General features: G+C 35.9%; 2 protein-coding genes across 5 annotated transcripts in view; one reads left to right on the top strand and one right to left on the bottom strand.

Annotated features, from left to right (window-relative positions):
- Positions 1-1,990: 1,990 nt before the first annotated feature.
- Positions 1,991-8,516, bottom strand: LOC132156770 (eukaryotic translation initiation factor 3 subunit L). The gene is made up of 15 exons (XM_059565789.1): positions 8,363-8,516; positions 7,121-7,163; positions 6,739-6,952; positions 6,583-6,662; positions 6,442-6,503; positions 6,252-6,321; positions 5,323-5,396; positions 5,026-5,197; positions 4,786-4,940; positions 4,535-4,705; positions 4,160-4,293; positions 2,988-3,161; positions 2,639-2,828; positions 2,359-2,439; positions 1,991-2,198 (listed from the first exon to the last, which is right to left on the bottom strand). The coding sequence occupies exons 1-15, from the start codon at positions 8,375-8,377 to the stop codon at positions 2,121-2,123; spliced, it is 1,713 nt and encodes a 570-aa protein (XP_059421772.1). The 5' UTR covers positions 8,378-8,516; the 3' UTR covers positions 1,991-2,120.
- Positions 8,517-10,650: 2,134 nt separating this feature from the next.
- smoc2 (SPARC related modular calcium binding 2) overlaps positions 10,651-24,934 on the top strand; it is a 34,648-nt gene continuing 20,364 nt past the window's right edge. For 2 of the 4 annotated variants that reach the window (XM_059565788.1, XM_059565787.1), the window contains exons 1-2: positions 10,651-10,976; positions 20,793-20,955. In XM_059565788.1, coding sequence (XP_059421771.1) covers positions 10,905-10,976; positions 20,793-20,955 — 235 coding nt within the window. In that variant the 5' untranslated portion in view covers positions 10,651-10,904. Of the gene's footprint in view, positions 10,977-20,792; positions 20,956-24,008; positions 24,116-24,348; positions 24,449-24,934 lie in introns of all 4 variants that reach the window. The other 2 variants (XM_059565785.1, XM_059565786.1) reach the window with 2 other exon arrangements.

Raw genomic sequence — 24,934 nt, 5'->3', positions numbered from 1 at the left:
GGGACAAAAGAAGCTGCATGAATGTGAAAATTTGGTTAATGATGTTACAGAATTTATCGGTAATTTGAAACAGATGTTTGAATGGTGCTTTACTAGTAAAAAGATGGAATCAATCATTGCCTGTGTAAACAGCACATTTTTGTATTTACCGGTAAAGTTGTCCAGTAATTTACAGCAATTTACTGTTTGTTTTTTCTTAAAAATTGTCAAGGTTTTACCAGAACATGAATGGTTTTAATTCTGAATACTTAATAGAGCTAAATGTCATATCCAAATAATCTGAGTGGTACTACACTGCTACTGTTTAATGAAAAATATGAGATGCTATACCTTTAAGGCAAGATGACCACGTTTACACGTTTGTAAAAGCAGGTCGGTGCTTTAAAATTGTAACATTTGTGATCATTGAATGTGACAAACCAGGGTAAATTATTAACCATGTAAAAACATGCTTTATTTATTTATTTATAAACCATGGGTTAACAAGTGTGAAAAGCCCATTTGATATAAAGAATAAACAAACACAAGAACACAGACTGTACTGCAAGCTGCTCTGTGTTGGTGTCTTTATAGTGACTTTTAAGACATTACAAAAATGACTTAATGAACTCTTTAAAAATTGTGGACTATCTGAAAAAAGTGGAAGACTACATTCAAGAAAATGGACAAAAAGCTGTTCCATGGACCAATGAGGAAAGCCAGTCAGCAGACCAACCACTGTTTCCACTGAACACTGAGGCCAGAGGTTTGTCTGGTCAGCTACAAAACATTTCATTTTTGCTCGAACTGGGAGACTTGTGTGTGTTGCGTTTTTATAAAAACGGCAGTGAAACTATACACAGTGAAACTGCTTGAAAGGTTCATGTCATGCCATAACTCAATTTTACCTTTAAAAAAAAAAGGCGGAAAAGTCTAACATAAAAGTCAAGCTATTATGGTTCATTTACACAACACTGCCACCTAAGAAGAGGAAATACCATTTCTTTATTTTCCTTTACTTTTTTTATAGAAAAATAAAGATTACAAGAGATATTTTTGGAAAAGAAAAATGTTGACCTACCAAACAGAGTTGAGTATAAATGGTTGTATTTAATTGTATTTTATTTTTCAACATTTTATACCAGATTATTTGAATTGTGTGTTTTAAGGCATTCTTTTTGTATATCCCCCTTTTTTTTGGTAAGGTTTTGTTCCCTCTCATTATTGTCTAGTCACCAGCATTGAGGCTGTATAAGGAAAATCTTTGTGGATCTGGTTTCAATAAACAAAATATGCAATGGTTTTGCCTTAAGGTCCTGAAGATGATAAAATATTGACCAAAGCAGCATTCATCATGAGGACGGCATTCCTCTATGTATTAAAGTCCAGAAGCAGGATATTAAAGAGAGTAACATGGCCCATGATACCTGATATACACTGCACTGACAGAAAATTGAATATCTTAAAAGTCCTGTTACTTTTTGAATAGTGTATTAAAATCAAACTGGAAAAGTTAAAACAATTACACAATCCTGACACCCACAAAAATGCTGCTGTCAAAGTGGAAGGTATTTTTTGTTGGAATATGTTGTGAACCCTAAAGTTGTCCAAAATAAATGGAAAGAAAAAAAAAAGTCATTTTGCATTGTTTTTGATCCTCTTGCTAGATTATGCAACTGAATACAAAGATTCTTCTGCCACCTAGGGGCATTCATACTAGAATTGCAGGCCTTCATGTTTGTGAAGTGCAAGTGTAAACGGATACTAAGAGTCTCATTTATGAAACATGAACATTATGTAAATTGTCACTGAATTTAATGTGGAACTTCACACAAGAACAGTTTATGAATAATTAAAGAATTTAGTTTCAGGCCCACTATATTTCAGATGTTAACTCAAAGACAACTTTAAACTACAGTTCAGCCACATCAAAATTTATTGATTTAGAAAACCAGATTCCTATCAGTTTCACTTGTGTCCAGAGCAAGTAAAGGGCTTATAGTTCAGAAATGGCCTCCAATTGGCTAAAGAGTAGCAAAGGTGGTTCCTGATTGGTTGAGAAGTCTGGGTTAGCCTGTGATTGGTGGATATCAGAGTCAGATCAAATTAGGGTTTGATTAGTTCATCTGGTGGGATCTGCATTATGTGGCACGTGATGTGGAGGTACTCGAACTAGAGGAGGCACCAGTCAGAGGCATTTTCTTCAGCGTTCGGTTAAGCTACAGAAGATAAAAGGAGGTACAATCAAAACATGACGACATGGAGGAACCATTCAAAAACAGATCCATAAACTGGAATTTAACAAGGAAATAAATGTACAGAAATTTAGAGAAAATCGACAAAAATGTAAATGTTTAAAAATTATTCAAGAGCACGTACCTCCTCAAACTTGTGGATCTGTCGGATAAAGAAATCTCCATAGCGACGGGCAACCTTGGTGTCTGCAATATGGATCATATCCTGGTGGAAGAACAAGTAAATTCACTTTTAGAGTGACTTGCCAGTTAAAAAACAATAAAAACCTCCAGCTTACTAAATATCATTTTTAAAATAAAAAGACACCTGGCATCATGAATATGGTAACCCTATATTTAATCTCAGAAATGAAAGTGTTCAATTCGGCAGTTTAAAGACAGAAACTCAACACACACACACAAACCTTGTCAATGTAGAAGTCGACCTCGGAGGCAGACTGAAATTCTCCATCCAGAGCAGAGATGCCGCTGGTCCACACCAGGTTCTTCATCTTGTGTTTGAAGACCAGCAGCTGGATGCGAAACTCCTGTTCGGACATGTCCAGGAATCCAGCCAGTTTGGCCACAGGCATGGTGGTGTATAGCTTCAGGAAACTGAGAGAGACGCATGGAGTCAGCAGAGGACATTTCAGAGCTTTTCTAACAGCCAATCGCTAAAGTGAAGGAGAGCTCATTACACATCATCATAGAATTCTTGTTCTTCATCAGAAGAGGAATAGGCTCAAGCTCAACATGAATAAGCTGCTGTTGTACCTGCGGATGGTGGAGAGCTGCGCCTGCTGCTGAACCTCCTCTGCGAACACCTTCAGCTGCTGCTGGAATGGTTCTTTGTGGTAATTAGGATGAACATTATCATAGTTTGGAACTACGGGTGACAGAAACTTGGGGCAGGCAAAGCTGAACAACTCCTCGAACACCTGAAGATCTCTGAAAAAGAGGAGAAACAAAAAAACTCAGTTGCTCCTTTTATTTTAGATGAATGTCTATATAAATTATACATGATATTATAATTTGTTTTTTTTTAAATATAAAAATATATGCTCCGATCAAAAATTTTGGGTACAGTAATTAAAACAATTTTTAACATTAAATTTAGCAAGGATGTTTTAAATTAATCAAGTGACAGTAACATTGATATTGACAGTGACATTTATAACATAAAATATGATTTTCATTTCAAATAAATGCTGTTCGTTATTTTAAAGGGATACTCCACCCCAAAAATAATTTTTGTCATTAATCACTTACCCCCATGTCGTTCCAAACCCCTAAAAGCTTTGTTCGTCTTCAGAACACAATTTAAGATATTTTGGATGAAAACTATGAGGCTTGAAAGACATCGTCAGAATAGTCTATCTGCCATCAGTGGTTCAACAGTAACGTTATGAAGCGACGAGAATACCGTTTGTACGAGCAGAACACAAAAATAACAACTTCATTCAACAATTTGTTTCCTCTGTGTCTCTCCACATCTCCGTAGAGACATTTTGGAAAACACCTGCTGAACGCAAACTGCGTACGCTCTTCTGTGACCACTGATGGCAGATGGACTATTCTGACGATGCTTTTAATACTTTTCTGGACCTTGACAGTGGAATTTACTTGGCAGTCAATGGGAAAGTCACAAACGTCCCAGTTTTCATCCAAAATGTCTTAAATTGTGTTCTGAAGACGAATGAAGCTTTTACGGTTTTGGAAGGACATGGGGTAAGTGATTAATGACAATTTTCTTTTTGGGGTGGAATATCCTTTTAAATTTCAATAATATTTCACAATATTACCGTTTTACTGTATTTTTGTTCAAATAAATGCGGTGAACCTAAGATACTTTCACAAACATACATAAATGATAATACATTTTGTTTCCATCCCCTAAGTTTGGTATGTTAACTTAGCATAATCAAGCATAATGTGTGTGTTCTCACCCTTTCTGCATGCGGAGCATCTTGTCTCCGTATTTCTCGCGCAGCTGTGTGTGGATGCTCTCGTCGATGCGCATGGGGTACATAGTGAGAGCGATGGCCAGCAGCCCGTGCATCTGCTCGTTCTGTTTATTAATCTGTGAAGAAAACAATACACAATTTAGATTAAGCATCACACCATTATGACAGAACAGAAAGCACAACAGCATGAAATACAATCTTCAATTAAAACACCTGGAATATCATTGCACAAAATTACAGCAGCACCTTCTTCAGGATTTGCATAATTTAATAATTACATCAGCATTATTCTTTTTACAGTAACAGAGTCATTTAAGCATTTTAACAACCAATACTACAAAGACAGAAAGCACTGACCATCTCATATTTGTAGGTGGTTCTCTGGAACATGTTTCTGGTCCTCTGGATGTACAGCAGGATGTTGGCGAAGACACGAATGGCGTCCTGATAGCGTCTCATCATCAGATACGCGAAACCCACATAATAATAGGTGGTGATCTGACACTCGGGCACACGTGAATACATGCTCTAAAAAACACAAACAGTTTTTTTTTTTTGTCTTGAGACAACACTACTTTCTCAGTGACAATAGAGGGATATTTTCTTACCTTCTTGTTGAGCTCGATGTTCTCCAAGACTTTGATGGCCTGATAGTAATCGCCCAGCAGAGAGTGAAGCCTCAGCAATCCCACCAGACTGAAATAACCCAACATCTTATAGAGAGAGTGACGGCCGTATTCTCCAGCCACGGACTCTGGGTCACCTGTGACACAAACACAAGTGTCACACTGACATCTGGATCAGACGAACAAGAAACCAAGGCATGAGAGCTGGTTGGCGTCTTTCACCTCCGCTGGTGTACACCTCCAGCTGACCGTTGATGTTGCTCTTGTCCACCAGAGAGTGAAGGACATTCAGCACGCTGTGAACGTTCCAGATCTTGGGATTGTTCCTCAGGAACTCGATCTCCTCCTCTGACTTCTTGGCCGTCTTACAGCGATACTGACTGAACGACTGGAACTGCAGAATGAAGAGAGAGAATACAGCACCTGCCATTCTTCACTTCGACACGAACACATCAGTAACACAGGAGCCAGCAGTATAAGAGGACTTATGAAGACCAAGGGTCTTCTCAACAAACTTACCTGGTAAATGAACTCATCAATTATGTCCCATAACCACTGGTTTGGAAGCTCCAGAGGTGCTGGTCCATCAGCATCTGACAACATTAAACGCATTAAATCCATCAAACCCATTTAAATTGACTACTTCAACAGACTGGCTGATCTGAACATAAACCCTTTGACAATATTCAAAAAGCACAAACATTCAAAATTTTGGGGTCAGTAAATTATGATTTTGAATTACGTTTTATTTTTATAACCGAAACTGCCTTTACTTAATCAAAAATACAGTAAAAGCAGTATTATTTTAACATATTATTACAATTCAAAATAAATGTTTTCTACTTTAATAAATCTGAAATTGTCATTTATTCATTTGATAAAGCAGAATTTTATTACGTATTATACATTTTAGCATCATTACTCTAGTGTTCAGTGTCACACGATCCTTCAGAAATCATGCTGATTTGCATCAATGTTGTGCTGCTTAATATTTTTGTGGAATCTGTGATGCAATTCTTTAAGGATTCTAAAATGAATAGAAAGATCAAAAGAGCAGCATAATTCTTTTGAAAAAAAAAAAAAAGTTGTTACATAAATGTAGTCACGATTAATCAATTTAACGCATCATTGATGAAAAAAAAAGTGCATTAATGTCTTTAAAAAAAATAAAAAATAATAAAAGATCCCAAACATTCGAACAGTAGTGTATAGGGAACATAGAATAACTTTGACAACATTTTACCAACTACAACATAAGAAATGAATTAATTAAAATGTTGCTCAAATAAGAAGATACATTGTCTACATATTTCACTATTTATGTTTTTTACTCTGAAGTGGCTCAAATTGTTTATTACACTTTATTAAACACTTTTTCCACAACACAAACCTTAGAAATAGTGCCCAAATTGAATTCCATCACATGTAATTGAGGAGTTTGCACTCACTGAGGATGTAGTTGAAGAGGTTGCAGTAATTGTAGTAGGACTCAAACCTCTGGTCAAGAGTTGGACCTCCCTGCAAAAGAGAACAAGCCTCATTATTGACAGTTCTTCACATCAGACAAGAGCTAAGAGAGACTATATTCACAAAGACTCTTGTTGTCATTCCACGAGACAGATGAGCGAAAACACTCACACTGACTTTGGCGTAGATGTGCCTGTAATAAAGCTCCTTGTAGAGGATCAAGAAAACTGCATCTGTAATGGACAAAACAACACGCACATCTCAGTAAAGAAACATTCAATTCAGAGCTTCTGATGAGCAAAGATCACTCACCGTTGCCAACCAGGGAAGCGATGGCCTCTGCCTCCGGCCATGGTGAAGTCTTAAAGAAGCGCTCGGTCAGCTTGTTCCAGCTAAAGTGAGATAAAAGCTAAATCAACATTTCCAGACATCAGTACAACCCGGTCTTATAACCGTACGGCTGCGCACCTGTTCTCATACACTTCCTGGATCTCGTAGATCTTCTGCTCAATGCTCTCGCTGGACACGCGGTTGGCCTGCAGCTCGTAAACCTTCTCATCGATCAGGTTTGAGACGGTCTTATAAAAATACTGCAGGAAGTTCTTGATGACCTCAGGGATCACATGATACGTCTGCTGGTGCTCGTACTGACGTTCATATGCCAGATCAGCTTTTGGATCACCTGCAAAACGCACAGACTTTTATAACAGCACACATCTACTCCCTTATTTCTCTAAAAGCTATGCAAACTATTCAGAAGCTTTATTAGGATGACAAAAAGCTTAATATTACCAAAAATAGACACCCATATAAAATGGCCATACAGATGATAATCAAAACCATTTCTTACCAGTGTGATGGTCATAATCACTGGGACAGTTATAAGGGTCATACTGCAAACAAAAAGAGAGAGTTTACATTATAAAGTCTGACATTTAAACACGAACCTGCAGGTTGGCATATGTAACGTTAATTAACCTGTTAACTGTCGCCCAATTGCCATGACATGGTTTAAACAGTAATATCTTAGTCTGAATTTAAAGTAATCTTGACAAACTATATATATCATTGGAAAGACTGTAGTTTTGATATTTGGAATATTTTACAGAGCAACTGTAATTTATTAATATGCAAGAAGATTACTCAACAGAGTCAGAGAGTGCATTCTGACCTTTACTTTGAAATAGTGATGCATAGACGAAATCATGAAAAATCTGTAAAAATCTTTATTCATTTCCATGGAGTGTTCAAAAGATAACATCCATTGTATTTTTTTTAGAAAAAAAGGTCTAAAAGTGTTTTGAATATATAGAAAAAAACAATAGATTATCCTTATTCATTATCCTTTCTTGATGCACTGTGAACTAAGGCGCAAGTCCAGGGTTCTCATAGCATGTTTTTTATGTGTTTTTTGAGGTTGAATTGAAATCAAATACTGCCATACTGACCCTTAATACTTTTGATTGTGATGTCTACTTCATAAATATTGAGAGAAGTATGGAAAAACATGTTTCAGGTCACTCAAACCATTGATGGAAATGAAGGCGCCCTTAAATGGTTACTAATGTGGTTTGATGGTTATCTAGTGGAAAAGCTTGGTACTACGCCCAAACTAAATCTCACTGAAATCTCCTTTTTTGCGATATCAACCTCAAATTTGGAACATAACTTTTTCAAAATTTTGGTTTAGATTTTCTAGCAGTTTTAGAGTAAAACATGTTTTGTAAAATATATATTTTATATAAAATATAAATATTTAAATCATTATATTTTATATTTTCATAAACTTAAACTTCCATAACTTTTTTGTTATAAAATATTTATAAATGTTCACTTCTACAATAATTTGCCAAGTGTCAGGTTTAAAAAGAGAACAACCTTAAGTCTGTGGACCAAAGCATTCAAAATTTGAAACAGTTTAAATTGGAAGTGTCATTTTCACGTCTATGCTCAAAAAGTGGAACCGACAGTTATCAGGTTAATAAAAGAGAGTGACAGTCTTATCGTCTCGCTCCATTGATGAACTTCAAGTCAACACACGTTTAATCTCTCACGCACGCGCTCGTGACTCTACACAGTCACGCGCACTCACCTCTTCATCGTCCATCGGGTAATTAGAGATGAGGAAGGTTTATTCCTCTAGTTGGTGTTTAATCTGCTACGAAACCTTTAATAAATCCCACGGCTGCCGCAAAGCACGCACGGAGGAGAGAGAGGAAGTCAACTGCACATGTTTCCGGTGACGCAGTCGAAGCGAACAATGCATTTTGGGCCAGTGGCGGAATCCTTTCAAGTAGGAAAAGCCTCTTTTTGTTCCGCAGAGACCTCCTTCTCAATCCTTTGGCTGAATTGGACATAAGACTTAATTCTTTTACTGTCTATGCTTAATTCAGACGCGAAACAAGCTATTTTAAAACACTCAAAGTAATGGTGCATCCCTAAGTTTTTTCTTTTTCTTTTTCGTTTTAACCAGCAGCTTTATTGAATAAAATAGTCTTAGAAAGGATTAGAAAAAAATAATGGTTGCTAGCTACTCTTTTACAATAGTAAAACCATTTTAAATACATTTTTTCATAAATATTTATGGGGACCTGTGTTTTTATAATTTACATTTAACTTTATATTCCTCTAGAATTTCAAGGCATTTATTAATTTCAATTTTAAGAAATAATGACACAGTTCCTTGTGAAATATGTAGAAATTTGGTAAAGTTTAATAGGATCTATTCTTACATAAAACAACTTTCGATTGTTAATTATGGTAATTACTAAATCATATTTGTTTGTTTTTTTGCTTTTTTTCATAAATATAACAAATATCACATTTTAATTTTTTCTCTTTTATTTCAGTCAAATTTAGGAAATCCTCCCAAAAAAGCAAATTCACAATCATCATCATCATCATCATCACATTCAAAATAAACTATGTGACACAATAATTCCTTACTAATAACAAAGACTGTATAATAACACCAAAATATTGATAGCTACTGAGGAAATTCAATACCCATAAAATGGAAAAACGAATAAATTATTAAAGCTTTTGGTAGTATATTTAATTTACTGTAGTAGTAGCTATATTAACTTAAAGTTAATATATATATAACTTAGAAAATATATATAATTCGAAATATTTCTATATATATATAATTAGAAAAATTATTACATAATAATAATAATAATTATTATTATTATTATTATTATTTGCCGCATGTTGGCATTTTTCCGTTATTTTTATGGTGAATGTTTTCTGAAATCGAGCTGCATTTCGACACGTGTCCTGTAGATGTCGCAGATGTTCCTATTATTGATGATTCACATCTGCCCATCAGATTCGTTCTAACACTCTGCAGCTATTTCATCAGTTTTTATAGGCTTTTATAATGAGGTATTTCGTCAACTCACAAGACAAGTAATGAAACACCATGGGTTATTGCGATTTTGTCAGCAACAAGACACCCAATTAATATTTAGTGTAGAGCTAATAAATCCAGTGAGTGAATTAATGTCTCACAGAGAACTACTAAACACGAGAGGCAAAAATAGAAAGTGTGCCCTTTGAATAAACAATACTCTGAAACCCCACATGTGTAGTTTTGTCTCTGCACTCGTGGGAATGGAGGCTGTTATGAGTTTCAATAACTGCTGCCACATGTCTACTTATCTGGCTTGAAGAGAATTGGAGAAATGCTGTTCAAAGTGTTTGTTTTAAATTACTTTAAGCTACGCTGGCATGTTAGTGCAAACTAGCAAACGTGTTCAAAAAAATGTTTAAAAACGCACAATGAGATACAGAAGAGATTTTAGTGATTATGATGACAATGGTGTTCAACATGGTGCTTCTGCTGAAGATGATGGTTTTCTGTGGATGAAAACTGTAAATGAAGATGAAAAGTGTTAAACATCACCATTTTACATTGATCATTTGTGTACACGTATTCCCAAACAGTCAGAATTAGGCTACGTCATAATTATTTACCTCATGATTATATTATATTATATTATATTATATTATATTATATTATATTATATTATATTATATTATATTATATTATATTATATTATATTATATTATATTATATTATATTATATTATATTATATTATATTATATTATATTATAAACCAGTACAGCTTATCATCCAAACAAAGAGAGGTTCACGTGTGTTGTTGAGAAGAAAGAACAGAGGGAGGGAGAAGACAGAAGTTTTCCCCCCTCAGCTACCAGCATCTGCAAGAGATTCCACCCAAACTTACCTCCCGACTACAGCACGGGCATCCGATAAACACACACACACACACACACACACACACACACACACACACACACACACACACACACACACACACACACACCGAGGGAGAGAGAGAGAGAGAGAGAGAGAGAGAGAGAGAGAGAGAGAGAGAGAGAGAGTCACACCCTTGAGCAAAGGAGAGAGTAAAGACAGTCCAAACCGAGCGCTTCACTTCATTACGCACAGGGAAATCACGCAGAACACAGTCCACGCCCGCGATACCGAGCACACACACCGAGAGCTGTGAAGGGACGGGATTTAAGGAATTACGCGTCACGTTGGAGAATCGATCGGGTCTAAAGTGAGTTTCTGAGGATTTGGTGCGTCTGGAGAGCTGTGAGGATGCGCGTCTCGGTCCTGCTGCTGCTCTGCGCTCTTTACGCAGGACACGCGCACAAACTCTCCGCGCTCACGGTGGGTCACCACACTTCACTATCACTATATGATCATGCACATTAACAGAACGATTGATTATGCAAAAATATTAATAGTCAGTATGTTTAAAAAAATATGTTTTATAGCATTTATGACTCTTTCAATGACTTTTAACCAATGTCCAAACAATTAATAACATTATCTGAAGAGTTCAGATGCAAAAGCCTCTAAATGCCTTCTTGACATTTTCATCTAAAATGAACATTTTTTTTATCAGGCTTTTATGTTTATGTTAAGTTATTTCACTTTAATTGCATAGAAAAGGACCTATAGACTGCTATTAAAGTTAAATTACTGTACCTAAACATAAGAGCCTGATATAAATGCAGATTTTAGAAGAAAATTTCAGATGGCACTTAGATGCTTTTGCATTACATATATACATATATGGTTTTCTGTTTAATACATTTTTGAATTTTTATTATTTTATTTTTTATTATTTATAATTTTATTTTAAATTTCCCAAAATTATTTACATTTATACTCAAAATGTTTTAACTGGTAGTCTTTTTGTGGCGCCCTTAAAATGTAATTCCTAATGTAATTTTATCAGTGTAGCAAAATATCATTGGTTTGTCATCAGAATAAGAATTCCTTGTTATTGGACAAGTGTGTTTGGTGTTTTTCACTCAGGGACAGTAAATATGGCAGTTTGATATGGGTTTTTGTGATGCAGACTACGCGCATCTTTGTGGTTGTGCTTGTGTGTTTGCTTAGTAAAACAAGAAGCTGAGACACAGCGTAAAGTGAGATGAGTAATCACGAGAATCCCATTTGGGATTAAGACGAGTGATGTTTGTGCACTCGCAATTCAGGAGGGTAACCAGAGATCCACAAGCTTTCTTTCAAACAATCACACACACACACATAGTGGGAGCTACAGGTGCACACCCACCTTATGCTTTCCTTAATATGTGACAGGCTCTTGGTTTTGGCCGCTAAGTGCTGGGAACAGGAGATTTTCTCCCCTTCCTGCGGCCGCTGGCCTCTACATGGACGTCTGCCTGTGTACACAGGGTTAGGACTGCTGATTGCGGGAAGCCGCTCCCCATTAACTGAGTGAGAGAGTGAGTGTAGCTCATCCCAGTGGGACATGAACGCTAGAGAGAGAGAGAGAGAGAGAGAGAGAGAGAGAGAGAGAGAGAGATACAGGCACTCTGGTCCACCCAGAGCCTGGACACAGAGCAGCTTTGACGGACCTCGAAACCCAGGCATTCATGTTCAACCAAACTGGCCCCTGCTGAAATCCAGAGAGGGTTTGCACTTTCAAAAGTGAGACAGGAAACAGCCCACTTTCTTATCCATAAATGTTGGTAAATAGTCAATATTTGTGTACCTGTCAGGAATTGCAGCAAATGTTGTATATAATCAAGTGTGCTTTGCAGCTGTTTGGGACTGGGATTTTTGCATTTGTGCTCACATAGTTTGTTCTTTACCAAATGCACCGATAAAATGCAAAGAATATATGTAATATTTAATGTTATACAGAAGCATTTGTTGAATGCATATGCGAAAATCTCAGTAATTGAGCAAAACTCACGGTCTTTCTGATTTGCTATATTTAGGGCAGTTATTGCATTGGTACAGTTTTTATTAATAATTTTATTAATTTTTTCTTTTTATATTTACCATTTTCAAATTTAATATCCACATTCTCGTTTTATTAAAAAAAAAAAATAACTTTTGTTTATAAATATAGTTTATAGTTTTTAGTTTCAGTTATTTTAGTCAACAAAATGTTTACTTAGCAGCTAGCTAAAATAAGAAAATTATTACATTTTATTCCAGTTACTATTTATTTTATTAATTTAGCGCAAGATTCTTTATTTTTACATTTTTCAATTTTATTTTAAGTAGAATTTTTAGCAGTTGTATGTTTTAGCAATTAATCTTTTTATATATTGTTTATTATGTTTATTATTTTTTGTCTATATAGTTTTTAGTAATTTTTTAGTTTTAGTTTGAGTTATTTTAGTATATGAAAACCTTGGCAACTAGGTAAAATAAAATACATTTACACTTTTTTATAATGTATTTGGTTCATTTCACAGAAAGCTTCTATGTACTGAATTAGTTTTAGTTGTTATATTTTCCACTTGTATTTACAGTTCAGTTAAATTTTTAGTAATTTTGTTGTGTTTTTGTAATTTTTCTTAGTTTTTTAAAAGTATGTCTAGTTTTTTATTTTAGTTTCAGTTTTCACATCAAATTGAGTAAAATAACTAGTGTACTAAGAAAAGTACTGAATATACTAAATGAAATTCATTTTAGTACACCAAATGATTTATTTTTTATTTTTTTTTTATTTCAGTTAATATTTATTATATGATTTGAAATCCCAAGAGTGTTATTTTCTCACTGTGTTGACTGGCCAGCGCACTGCTGTGATTTCACTCTGGGCCGTAGACCGCTGAGTTTTTACCTGGCATAGCGTTCTTGGTGCTGATGGAGGCTGTTAGCACCGAGGCCAGAGATACAGTTGCTGTCAGTGTTTCTCTGCTGGCATCTGCTGCTGCTCAGCCTTCTGGGATGGCAGCTATGTGGAACGGGCATGAATCAGGGCCTGTGATGACGAGGTCTCATGGGCACCTGCTGCAGTCCGTGCCGGATAGAGAAGATATGCTGTTATTTGAGAGAGAGTAAACAGGGGAATTAATTTCACACTAGTCTCTGGGTACGAACCTCTCGCTACAGAGCAGCAGGGCTCTATTTAAATAAACTAGCCGTCCCGAGGTGTCAAATTAATCTGTACTAGTCCATCGTCAGGTCTGGATTATCAGAAAGAGCTGCCAGCCGAAAAACATAACAAAAAGTGGTAGAAGACAATATGTGAAGACTAGTACAGTCGCATTAGCAAACTTTTTGTGAGCACAAAAAGTCAGATGTTGATAGTGTAGCAATTAATGAAGTACAAATCAGAGAAAAGTCATTTTCAAACCAAGCAGATTTCTATTGGCCAGTGCAGCAAATTTACTAGACCAATGTGAACCCAGCGCGAAATCGACATATCTATTTGTGTGGATTTCACGTGTGAAAAATGTGTCAAATTTAAACAGTAAATGTAACCAAACCTTAAATCAATCCATGAAGGAATGCACTTTTGTTCGAATCAGAGTGCTGTGATTTACAGAGAAACGCTCTGGTCGATGCCCCGCTGCTCATTATTTAGACGTCGAGTAGGGATGCCTCTACATTTAAACATTAACAAATGGCTGTGGGTAGTTAACCAGGTCAGAGGTCATCTCATCTCACTCCTCTTACTCAGCCTGGCAGAGCGGAATGCGGGAGGCAGATCAGTGCAGTGCAAACCCTCATCTACTTTCTCTCTCACACACACACACACACACACATGCTAGCTGTAAGCAGACTGATCTCAGAGCTGTTGTCTTGACTTCTATGACACAGTTAAACAGGGTTGCAATGCAGCTTTTGTGAAGAGGCTGTAACTGAAGGATGGGACAGCATTTATTAAACATAACTGACACAACATCATGTTAAATAATACTCACAAAATACTTTATTTTTATTGAATCCTAAACACACAACATAAAAACTTTATAGATATAACGAGACATCCAAACAGACAATAACCTCCTAATACCGGGTTTTGCCAAAAAAAAAAAAAAATTGTATAAGTAATAAAAATCAAAATAAAAAATAAATGACCAGTTTTTAACTTTATACTCATATATATATATATATATATATATATATATATATATATATATATATATATATATATATATATATATTTATTAGTTATTTTTTTCTGGCTGAAATGTGCAAAATTGAGTAACTCATATAACTTGTTTCATATGCAAAGAGGCTGTTTACATAGTCTTAAAGGGACAGCAGCAAAACAAGGTGCAAAATGGTCATAAAAAACTTGGTGCAGCAGAGACTTTAACATTAAAAACTAAAATGATGAAGAAATAAACACATGCTCAGTCTCTGTGCTCCAGTAAAACTGTTGCAAATGAATATCAGATGTCACATTTGCATAGGAGACGACTCGTAACTCAGCTGTGCCAAATACCTTTGAAATTCATTAGGAACGGTTCTGTTTCAGCAGCAGTTCCACTTATAGCAACACATTTTCCACATTTGCTTTCTTGAGTATGACACATTTTTTTCATGAGGTGATTTCTGAGCTGGATCTAACAACTTAGAGAGGCAATTCACTAAAACGTGAAACATCTGTCATCATTTCCTCACCCTCATGTCATTCCAAAGCATTTTGACTTTCTTTCTTCTATGGAACATAAAATAAAATATTTTGAGAAATGTCTCAGTGTGTGTGTGTGTGTGTGTGTTTTATTTTCGTACAATGGAAATCAGTGGTCAAGTGTTTGGTGACCAACATTCTTCAAAATATTTTATGTTCTGCAGAAGAAAGTAAGTCAGTCATACACACAAACTTACGGTTCTAATAGGGGATTTTCAGTGAATCCATAGAAGAACAATTCTGAAAAATGTTTCTTATATCAAGAACATCTAAAAGATGTAATGAACCCTTTTTCATTTTAAAGAACTTTTGTGGAATGGAGAGATTCCATGGATGTTAAAGGTTCTTCATGGAACCAAAAAAAGCCAATGAAGAACCCTTATTTTTAGGAGTGAGGGTTTGGAAATGCATGAGGGTGACTAAATGATGGCAGAATTAGTATTTTTGGGTGAACTGTCCCTTTAACAGAGAGAAAAATCTAATGTTTTGGTGGTTTCAGACACAAGGGTTTTGTCATTTCAATTTTTAAATCGTTCAAACTCGTCTTTGATTCCACACCTCCCTGCTGAAACCCATGTATATCAGTCACTTCATAACAGGGGCTGTCCAAAGACACCGTTATTCATACGCAAAACTATGCACCTGCAAGAGAAGAAAAAACATCTTTTTTCCCTCTCATCCTTCACACATGACTAGCAGCAGACTTTCCCTTTTCTTGCCGATTTTTCACAGCAATTAAAGGCTTTTCTCTTTGATTGAGTTAATAGCCTGGATCTAGACTGTCACTTTCTTCATTTCCACTATGCTGGAGACTAAAGATGCCTAGCCAATCCCAGGAAGCCCCCGTCGGGACTCTTTCACACGTCTGCGGCCTCTCTCTCACTCTTTGCCGGGCCCCCATTGACCCTTTGCGGCCAAGGTGTGAGGGGCCTCTCTGGGTCTGTGGTTGGGAGGCCCCCCTTGTCCTTTCTGGGGCCCCTCGGCCCCCATGTGGCCCTCTGTGGGGCACAATGCACTCTCTGCTGGAGATTGGCCCCTGCTTTCAATCCCACAATGCCTCACTGCCAAAAGGGGGTAATAGGATTTGAGGTTTGTGTGCTGGTGGGTCTTCTGAAAAATATGTCATTGTCATTTTTTTCACTCTCTCTCTCCTCATTTTTTCGGTTTCTCTTGCTTCGCTTTTCATCTAAATTGACTTTTCTTTGTGGGGCAATGATAAAAACGGAGAAAAGAAAAAACAAGGGGGGCGGAGCAGCTGTGGAGGACTGGAAAAGCGTTTCAGGAAAATCAGACAGTGGCTTGTTTTGCCTCCACTTCTCTGCAGTAGGTTAGAAGAGACATTATATGTCATGTAAGAGACATGTTAACATGATGGTGGTCATATATCAGTGCCACATACACACACTAACATTGATAAAGAGGTCCAGTGCTGACGTTTAGCTCTGACTCTGGAGCATTTTCACAAATGATTTGCTGTTTTCAGAACTACTGCTTCTTAAAAGTGCCTAGGACATTTTAATAATGATTTTCAAAAGGGAGAAATTACTAAATTTTGACCCTGGCCAGTATGCAACACCTAGAAACCACATCTACAAATCTACTTGAAAACATACGTTTTATAATACTAAATATTACTTATACTAAAGATTACTAAATAACACTAATATAACAGTGCTATTAGTGGAATATAATATAATATAATATAATATAATATAATATAATATAATATAATATAATATAATATAATATAATATAATATAATATAATATAATATAATATAATATAATATAATATAATATAATATAAAACTTAGACTAACATTTAAATTTAAACTGAAAATCTAAATATAAAAGCTAATTTAAAATATTAATAATACTGTATAAATGATACTAAATAGCACTGCTAGTGGTACAGAAATAATATAATATAATATAATATAATATAATATAATATAATATAATATAATATAATATAATATAATATAATATAATATAAAACTTAGACTAACATTAAAATTTAAACTGAAAATCTAAAAATAAAAGCTAATGTAAATATTAAGATATACAAATAATTCTAAAATAACACTGCTAGTGGCACAGAAATATAATATAATATAATATAATATAATATAATATAATATAATATAATATAATATAATATAAAACTTAGACTAATATAATATAATATAATATAATATAATATAATATAATATAATATAATATAATATAATATAATATAATATAATATAATATAATATAATATAATATAATATAATATAATATAATATAATATAATATAATATTTGAAACAAGTTGTCAGTATTGTTGACTAAATCTAAAACTATTAAAAATATTTTGGGTAATTTAAATAAAGGCTGAAATAAATTAAATCTGAAAAAAATGTATATGTACTTAAAACAAAAAGTACCAATATTACTGATATAAGTTTAACCTAAAGGTATATACATATTTAAGAAAAAAGCATAATATTCCTAAACATTAAAGTAACATTAATTTAAAAAATTGAAATTAAATTGAAATTGAAAATATAAAAATAAAAGATTATTAAAAATACTGATGAATACTGTATAAATAAAAATGATCAAGTCTAGCGGCATGGGCATCGCAGATGTCTCTGATGTTTGTTCAGAAACAGTCCTGAATGTGATCCTGTCACTGTTCTCATGGTGAAGAAAGCATCTGAGGTCTGTTTGGCCCGGTTCTGCTGCTCCTCTGGTGTCTCTGTGAGCAGCTGTTGATGCTGTATACAGGCCGTGGTCGTGGGTGGCTTCAGATTTCTCCGGTGATGCTCAATGGACGTGTCTGGGTTTGGCTGCGGTTGAATTGATTGGTGATTATTTGGCTGTGTCTGGGTTTGTGGGGTCTGGTCTGGGTTGATATAAAATGCTGAATTGTTGAATCACAAAATGTGTCTTGGCCACGATGAGGTCTCTGCGGTGGTCGTGTTGGTTTTGTGCATATCTCGGACGCTGACTGTGACAGAACTGAACTGCATTGGCCGCGATCGCTTGGCCCGAGTTGGAGGACTGTGAACTCCGATCGCGAGATGACCATCGTGGCCGATTGTGGTCGGTTCGGTGGCACTCCGAGCAGAATCTGTTTCCTGACATCTCTGTCGGGCCTCCTGCGAGCTCCCTGACAGCAGTGCTGAGAATGACGGAGCGGAAGGGGCACCGGGTCACAGCTGCAGAGACCAGAGGGAAGATAAAGAAAGCGCATGTGTGTAAGACAGACACAAAGAAAATGCAAGAGAGCGAACAGGGTGAGAACAGAGAGAGAAAGACTGTGTGTTTGTCAGAGATAAAGACAGAGAAAGAGAGGGAAAGAAAGAGATTCTGTGGTAGGACTGTGAGTTTCGAGGGGGGTCAGTGTCAGCCATGATCTCAGACAGCAAGAGTCTGTCAGTCACAAACCAGCGAACACAGACCCCAAACAACCAGCTCCAGACATCAGACCCTCTTATTCACAACTTAATGTTCATTCAGTCATAAATATTCTGAATTAAGAGTGAAAAGCGGCCCGTCGTGGCAGGGCAGAGGATGATGAAGAGGACTGTTGTCCTTTTGAAACATATTTTTCTGTCACACACAGAGAGAGGATGTACTGCAGCCAATCGAAAAAAAAAATTTAAAATTGCGATTGGTCAAGTGCAATAATTAAACCTCAAAGAAGGTGTGATTTAGTGAAATGAATGTATCGCTTATATGCCTGTTAAAAAAATTAAAATTAAAATTAATTTGTGGACTGAAAGCTGAAGTAAAATTTTACTTTCAATCCACCTTGAAGGTTCAAGGTTCAATTTGATTTCAAAATAAAATAAAATAAAATAAAATAAAATAAAATAAAATAAAATAAAATAAAATAAAATAAAATAAAATAATGTTGAATGGTTGCTGAACTAAAAAGTGGATTAAAAAAAATCACTTTTAGTCCACTTTGAAGTTCAGGTGCAGTGTATAAGTAAAACTGAGCCCTTACTATTCAGTTTGCTTTTGGTGACAAAAAAACAAAACAAAATTAAATTAAATTATATTAAATTAAATTGCATCATTAAAAGCTATCCACAGCTTTATACTTTTACTGCATGTTAACAACTGGCTCATTTATGGTTATTATGTTATAACTTTTAAGGAATTTTACAAGAAACATCTGAGACAAAGGTCATACCTTAACAAAACATCTCCATCTCCATTTACTCTCTTATAAGCTATGAAAGAGAAACCTCTCAGCACACACACACACACACACACACTGGGGCATTAAGAAGGGAAGGACTAAATAGTCAATAACTCAATTACATAAAGCATGTAAAAAAAAGATTAGTTCAATCCCATACACTCAGTACACTCTTCTGCCACGCATGAACCAGCTTCTTTGCCTTACATTTATCACACACACACACACACACACACACACACACACACACACACACACACACACACACACACACACACACACACACACACACACACACACACACACACACACTTCCCCAGCATTCATCAACTCTAGATTTACGATCAGAGATGACAGCAGGGCTGTCTCCCATCGCCAGGGGCATAGGGTTGATCCTCAAACCCCCTCTGAAACCATCTTCCAGGTGCAGAGCTCCCTCACACACACACACACGCACACACACACACACACACACACACACACACACACACACACACACACACACACACACACACACACACACACACACAGAGAAAGTCATTTGTAGGATGACAGCCAGTGCTAATTTTTGAGTGGGTAATGATCCTACCCATCAGCTTTATATGAAGAATCTGTTTCCTTTCAACACTACTTTCATTCGCTGTTTTCCCATGGCTGATTTATTGGCTGCAGGTGAGTGTGTGTGTGTCTCAGTACCTTTTCAAGTTATTTTTGCATTCACCAGTTTAGACGATTATAACTGATCTGAACATTAAACATGCACCTGTGTAGATAATGTCACGACACAAATCACGTCGATTTCCTGTCCACTCTTGAATCTGACGGTGAGGTGATGATTTGCAGTGTGTTTGAATGTTCCTGCAGTGCACAAAGAGAAAACACACAGTATTCAATCAGTGCAAGTGTGCGAGTTGTTTGTGGCCGTACCTGTGCAGGTGTGAGAGTGACAGACAGATAAAAGCGCTGCACGAGAGGCCGTCAGCACCTCGCCTTTCTCCTGCAATCTGTCATTCACAAACAAGACAAGACACGGACACAGAGGGGTGTGTGAATGCAGTTTGTCTCTCTGTTTTGTTTCAGTGTGTGTATTATTTGGTAAATGAATGCAACAGAACAATAGAGAATGGAGTGTGTCATGAACTTAAAAGACACCAAGCCCTTCACTGTCACAAAAAAAAAAAAAAAATGGGGCACTGGAAAAAAAATTCTATTAGTATAACATAATAATTGAAACTGCAAATTGCACTAAATTAATTAAATGTAATTTTAAGTGTTAAAAAAAATGTATTTAAAAGAAATGTATTACTTTACCCACTATTTGTGTGCTATGTATTTTTGGTAACTGCTAACATCTCTTTCTGTCCATCTTCACAGTTTCTGCATGTGGAGCAAGATAAAGAATGCAATATGGATTGTTCCGGAGCTCCTCGCAAGCCTCTGTGCGCATCAGATGGACGGACCTTCAGTTCCCGCTGCGAGTTTCTCCGTGCAAAGTGCCGTGACCCTCAGCTGGAAGTCATACGAGGGCCATGCAAAGGTCAGAGTTCACCAATCAAACGTGAGCCGCTGCTGGTTGGCCTGATGCCCTTTGTGGGTCAGGGTCGAGGCGGGCAGGGTTAAATCCATCTAGGGATAAATGATTCTTTGACGAGACAGAGCAGGATTTTGCAGAGTACAACACATTGTCATTGTCCTTGTTTAACATTTCAAATTGTAGTCTTAAGAGGCGTTCACACTAACAGTCATCTGAAGCCAGTTGATGATTTGAAGTGACACAGATGATGCAGATTCAACTTTGTTCCGGATTGTCCTTGTCTTAAAAAAAAAAAAAAATTGTTTTAATGTTTAATGTTTTGAAAAACTTTAATCAAAAATAAAATAAAGCATTTAATTTATTAATTTAATAATATTTATATTTTAATAATATATTTAATATAACATATTACTAATAATATTATATATGAATTACATATTAAATATACCATAGTTACATTTTCTTAAAAAGTTTGAATGTTAAATGTTTAAAAAAAACTTTAATCAAAAATGAAATAATGCATTTAATTTAATATTAATAAATAATATTACTATATATGAATTATATATTAAATATAGTTACATTTACACATGTAATAATCATTCAGTTTAATACCATAAATTAAATCAAACATTATTGTCTTTGAAACTGCTTTTCTTTTCTGATGATGGCCACTCTGGCAGTATAAAAAAATCATATGAACCAGTAATGTTATAGCCTTTCCAGTTAAACCCTGACAGACAGACAATTTTAAGATCCAGTGTGGATTATGAATGGATTATTATATTTTCTATAAAATCACTTTATTTGGAATGCAAATGAAATAGCAAAAGCATAGCACTATATAAAAATATACAATGACTGGTAAAAAATTGGTGCATTTTCACAAAATTCATAAATTGAGAAACATCTTTGCTAAGATCTTGATGGGGATCTTGCCTGTGTAAAAACAAATGTACAGTGGTGCATTCATATGTGTAAGAGATCGGTGGTCATTTGTATGAAGGGAGGGGCGAACTATGTCAGTAACCACAGAGGTCAAAGGTCACACGGCTAACAAACACTCTCATTGTATTGGGCTCGGCAGGAAGACTCTCGTGCCCTGTACTCTTTTCTGCTCTGAGCTCTTTTTCTTTCTGTCTCCCGTTCACGCTTTCTTTCCCTACTAGTAAGCACAATGTGTCATTCTTACATTGGGATTAAAGAGGGTGTGAGAAATAGAGAGAGAAAGGGAAAGAGGTACAAAAAGAGGACGAATTACGTTCCGCTAAAATGAGAGTGAAAGAAAACCAAAAAGGAAAGATTAGATTGGAAAGGGATGGGAAGGGAAGTACATTCAGGGATGGTGCAGCTGTGCACAAATGTCAAAATTATTTCAGCACTCTTTATATGATTTGTCTCTCAAATTTGAACTGAATTGAGCTGAATAATTATATTAATTTGGAAACACTGTTACTGAACCGACTCGAGCTGAATTGCCTTCTGCAGAGCTACTTATTGAAATTCATCTGAATTAAGAACTTTTTATGACCGATGAACCGATGACACTAAGTTTAGCTGAATAATTACACGATTATCTTCTCTAGAGCTGACCTACAGCTTAAACTGCTTTTTTTTTTCATAATTAATGAATGTTACAACATTATATGTCTTTGCACAATTTTTGTTGCCATTTTTTAGGGGGTGTTTTTCTTTTTTGGTCAACCTTTCCTATTGAAAAGCTTGATACGGAAGCGAAAACGCAGAAAATCGAACCTGGTCCAATTATTTTCATGACGGACGAAAATTTCAGAGGCATTATGTAAATGTGATTGACACAACGTGAGGTCGTAATTATTTTTTCAAATGCAAAGATTTCAGACTCAGTGTGCAAAGACCTTAACACTGTCAATTTTTAGTTTTATTAATGTAAAGCTGATTTAAAACAAACTGTACTTCAAAAAGCGGTTTATAAATAAATGTTACCTGACTTGACTCGACACTCTAATAGGCATAAAATACATAATTCACACAAACATTGGTTAAAATTGCTCATTTTAAGTACTATATTTTAGTGATTTGTTTTTTTTTTAAGCACTGAATGATAAAGTATATACATATATCTTTAGGTTAGCATTCACATCGCATACTATCTTTTTCACTGAGTTCCTTGCTTATCCCCTCATGCCTTCCCGGACTGAAAGTGTTTTAATGGTTTCCCAGTGGAGAGAGTGAGTTTATGTCTCCATTGAGGTCTGGAAGATTTTCTGCCCAGCTGCAACAATGACACTCACACATAAATGTACATACAGATGCATTACAACCTGCTGGACACCATCAGCTCACAGAGACTTAACACAGAATGACAGAGCGAGATCTGCGATAGTTTTACTGCTAGACTGGTATAGAGACAGTGATGACTCCAGTAGGACAGTTGGTCTAATTCCCAAACACACACAGGGATCCACCACTTCCGAAACATCTTGAATTATTCTGTGTCTGAGAGGTCACATGCCACTGCAAAAGAAACCAAGTCATATTTCCTGCTTCATTTTCTTTTGCCATTACCATTCTTTCCTTTCCTGTGAAAAAAAAAGAAAAGAAAAAACACCCGTGCCACATCAGTCAGAGAGAGAGCGCCAGAGGACTTGCCTGTCGGTTTGAATTTAATGCACTCGCTCTCTTTGGACTTTCTGTTTTCTATATTACACTGACACGATGAGCAGAATAGTGACTGTGTGCTTAAAGTGGAACAATGGAAAATAAAGTTTAAGGGTTATATGTAGAGAAGAGGATGAACAGAGTTTGTGAACAAATGAATCATCAAGTTTATAGTACTTTTCAAAATCTCCAAAAGCAGACGTGTCATGCATTTTTTTAAGAGGGCTCCAGTCGCAGTCCCGACTCCCTTTTAACTACTGGTACCAAGGATAAAGAAAATGTTCAGTTCACAACAAATTACCGATGAATTGTCTGACCAAATTAAGACATGAGAATGTGTTATTTTTGCCATGCAATAACATTGATAGATATATAGTTTGTCTGACCTGCTGGATTTACCTGTGTTGTGTCTCTAGATACGTCCAGGTGTGTAGCAGAGAAGAAATACACAGAACAGCAAGCCAAGAAACTCTTCCCACAGGTATTCGTTCCTGTCTGCAATCCTGACGGAACCTACAGCGAGGTATGAGATGAATTATATAACGATACAATCAATAAAATGATAGATTGATGGATTGATAGATAGTGGAAAATGTATAACAATAGATGGACAGATTGATGGATGGATGGTTAGACAGATGAATGGATGCCATAATATAGGATTTTATACCTTTAACAATTTCACTGTCAAATTTCTCAATTTTTTTCTGCCTCTCTCTGTCTTTTTTCTTTATCTCTGCTGTGTTTGACTAACAGGTTCAGTGCCACAGCTACACTGGATATTGTTGGTGTGTGACACCCAGTGGCAGACCCATCAGCGGCTCAGCAGTGGCCAATAAGAAACCTCAATGCCAAGGTACCATACTGCAACCTCTGCTGTGTTTTCCATGCCTTTATTCTACTACATGCTTCTTTGTTTTCAAAGGAGATTTTCGCATCATAAATAGTACTCTGAAGTGATTCCAAACAGTGATTACACAATCTCAGTGTCTTGGCACATTACAGTTGTTTAGGAATATAAATCAACAGAGAAATGCAGAAACTCAGCGTCTAAGCCATAGCACTGAGAGATGCCAGAACAGAGCTAATCCTAATCTACAGAAATGTTCCAGCATAACAATACCACATAACCAAAGCCACATGCAGTAAACTAGCATAGCACTGCATTAAACACACACTCACGCACAAAACTGAAACTCAATCACTGCAGGCCATGGGTTCCTGGATCATAACATTATTGGCTTGGCTTTGTACAACAACCACAGCTTCACTAGAAAAGGACCAATTAGATTTAATTGCACATGCAACAGCTTAATCATTTAGGTCTGGGGGAGCATCAGAA

This window comes from Carassius carassius, chromosome 14 (genome assembly GCF_963082965.1).
Source record: "Carassius carassius chromosome 14, fCarCar2.1, whole genome shotgun sequence".
In the NCBI taxonomy this organism is placed as follows: Eukaryota; Metazoa; Chordata; class Actinopteri; order Cypriniformes; family Cyprinidae; genus Carassius; species Carassius carassius.
The sequence above is the reverse complement of the archived record's forward strand: the minus strand, read 5'-3'. Positions and strand labels throughout refer to the sequence as shown.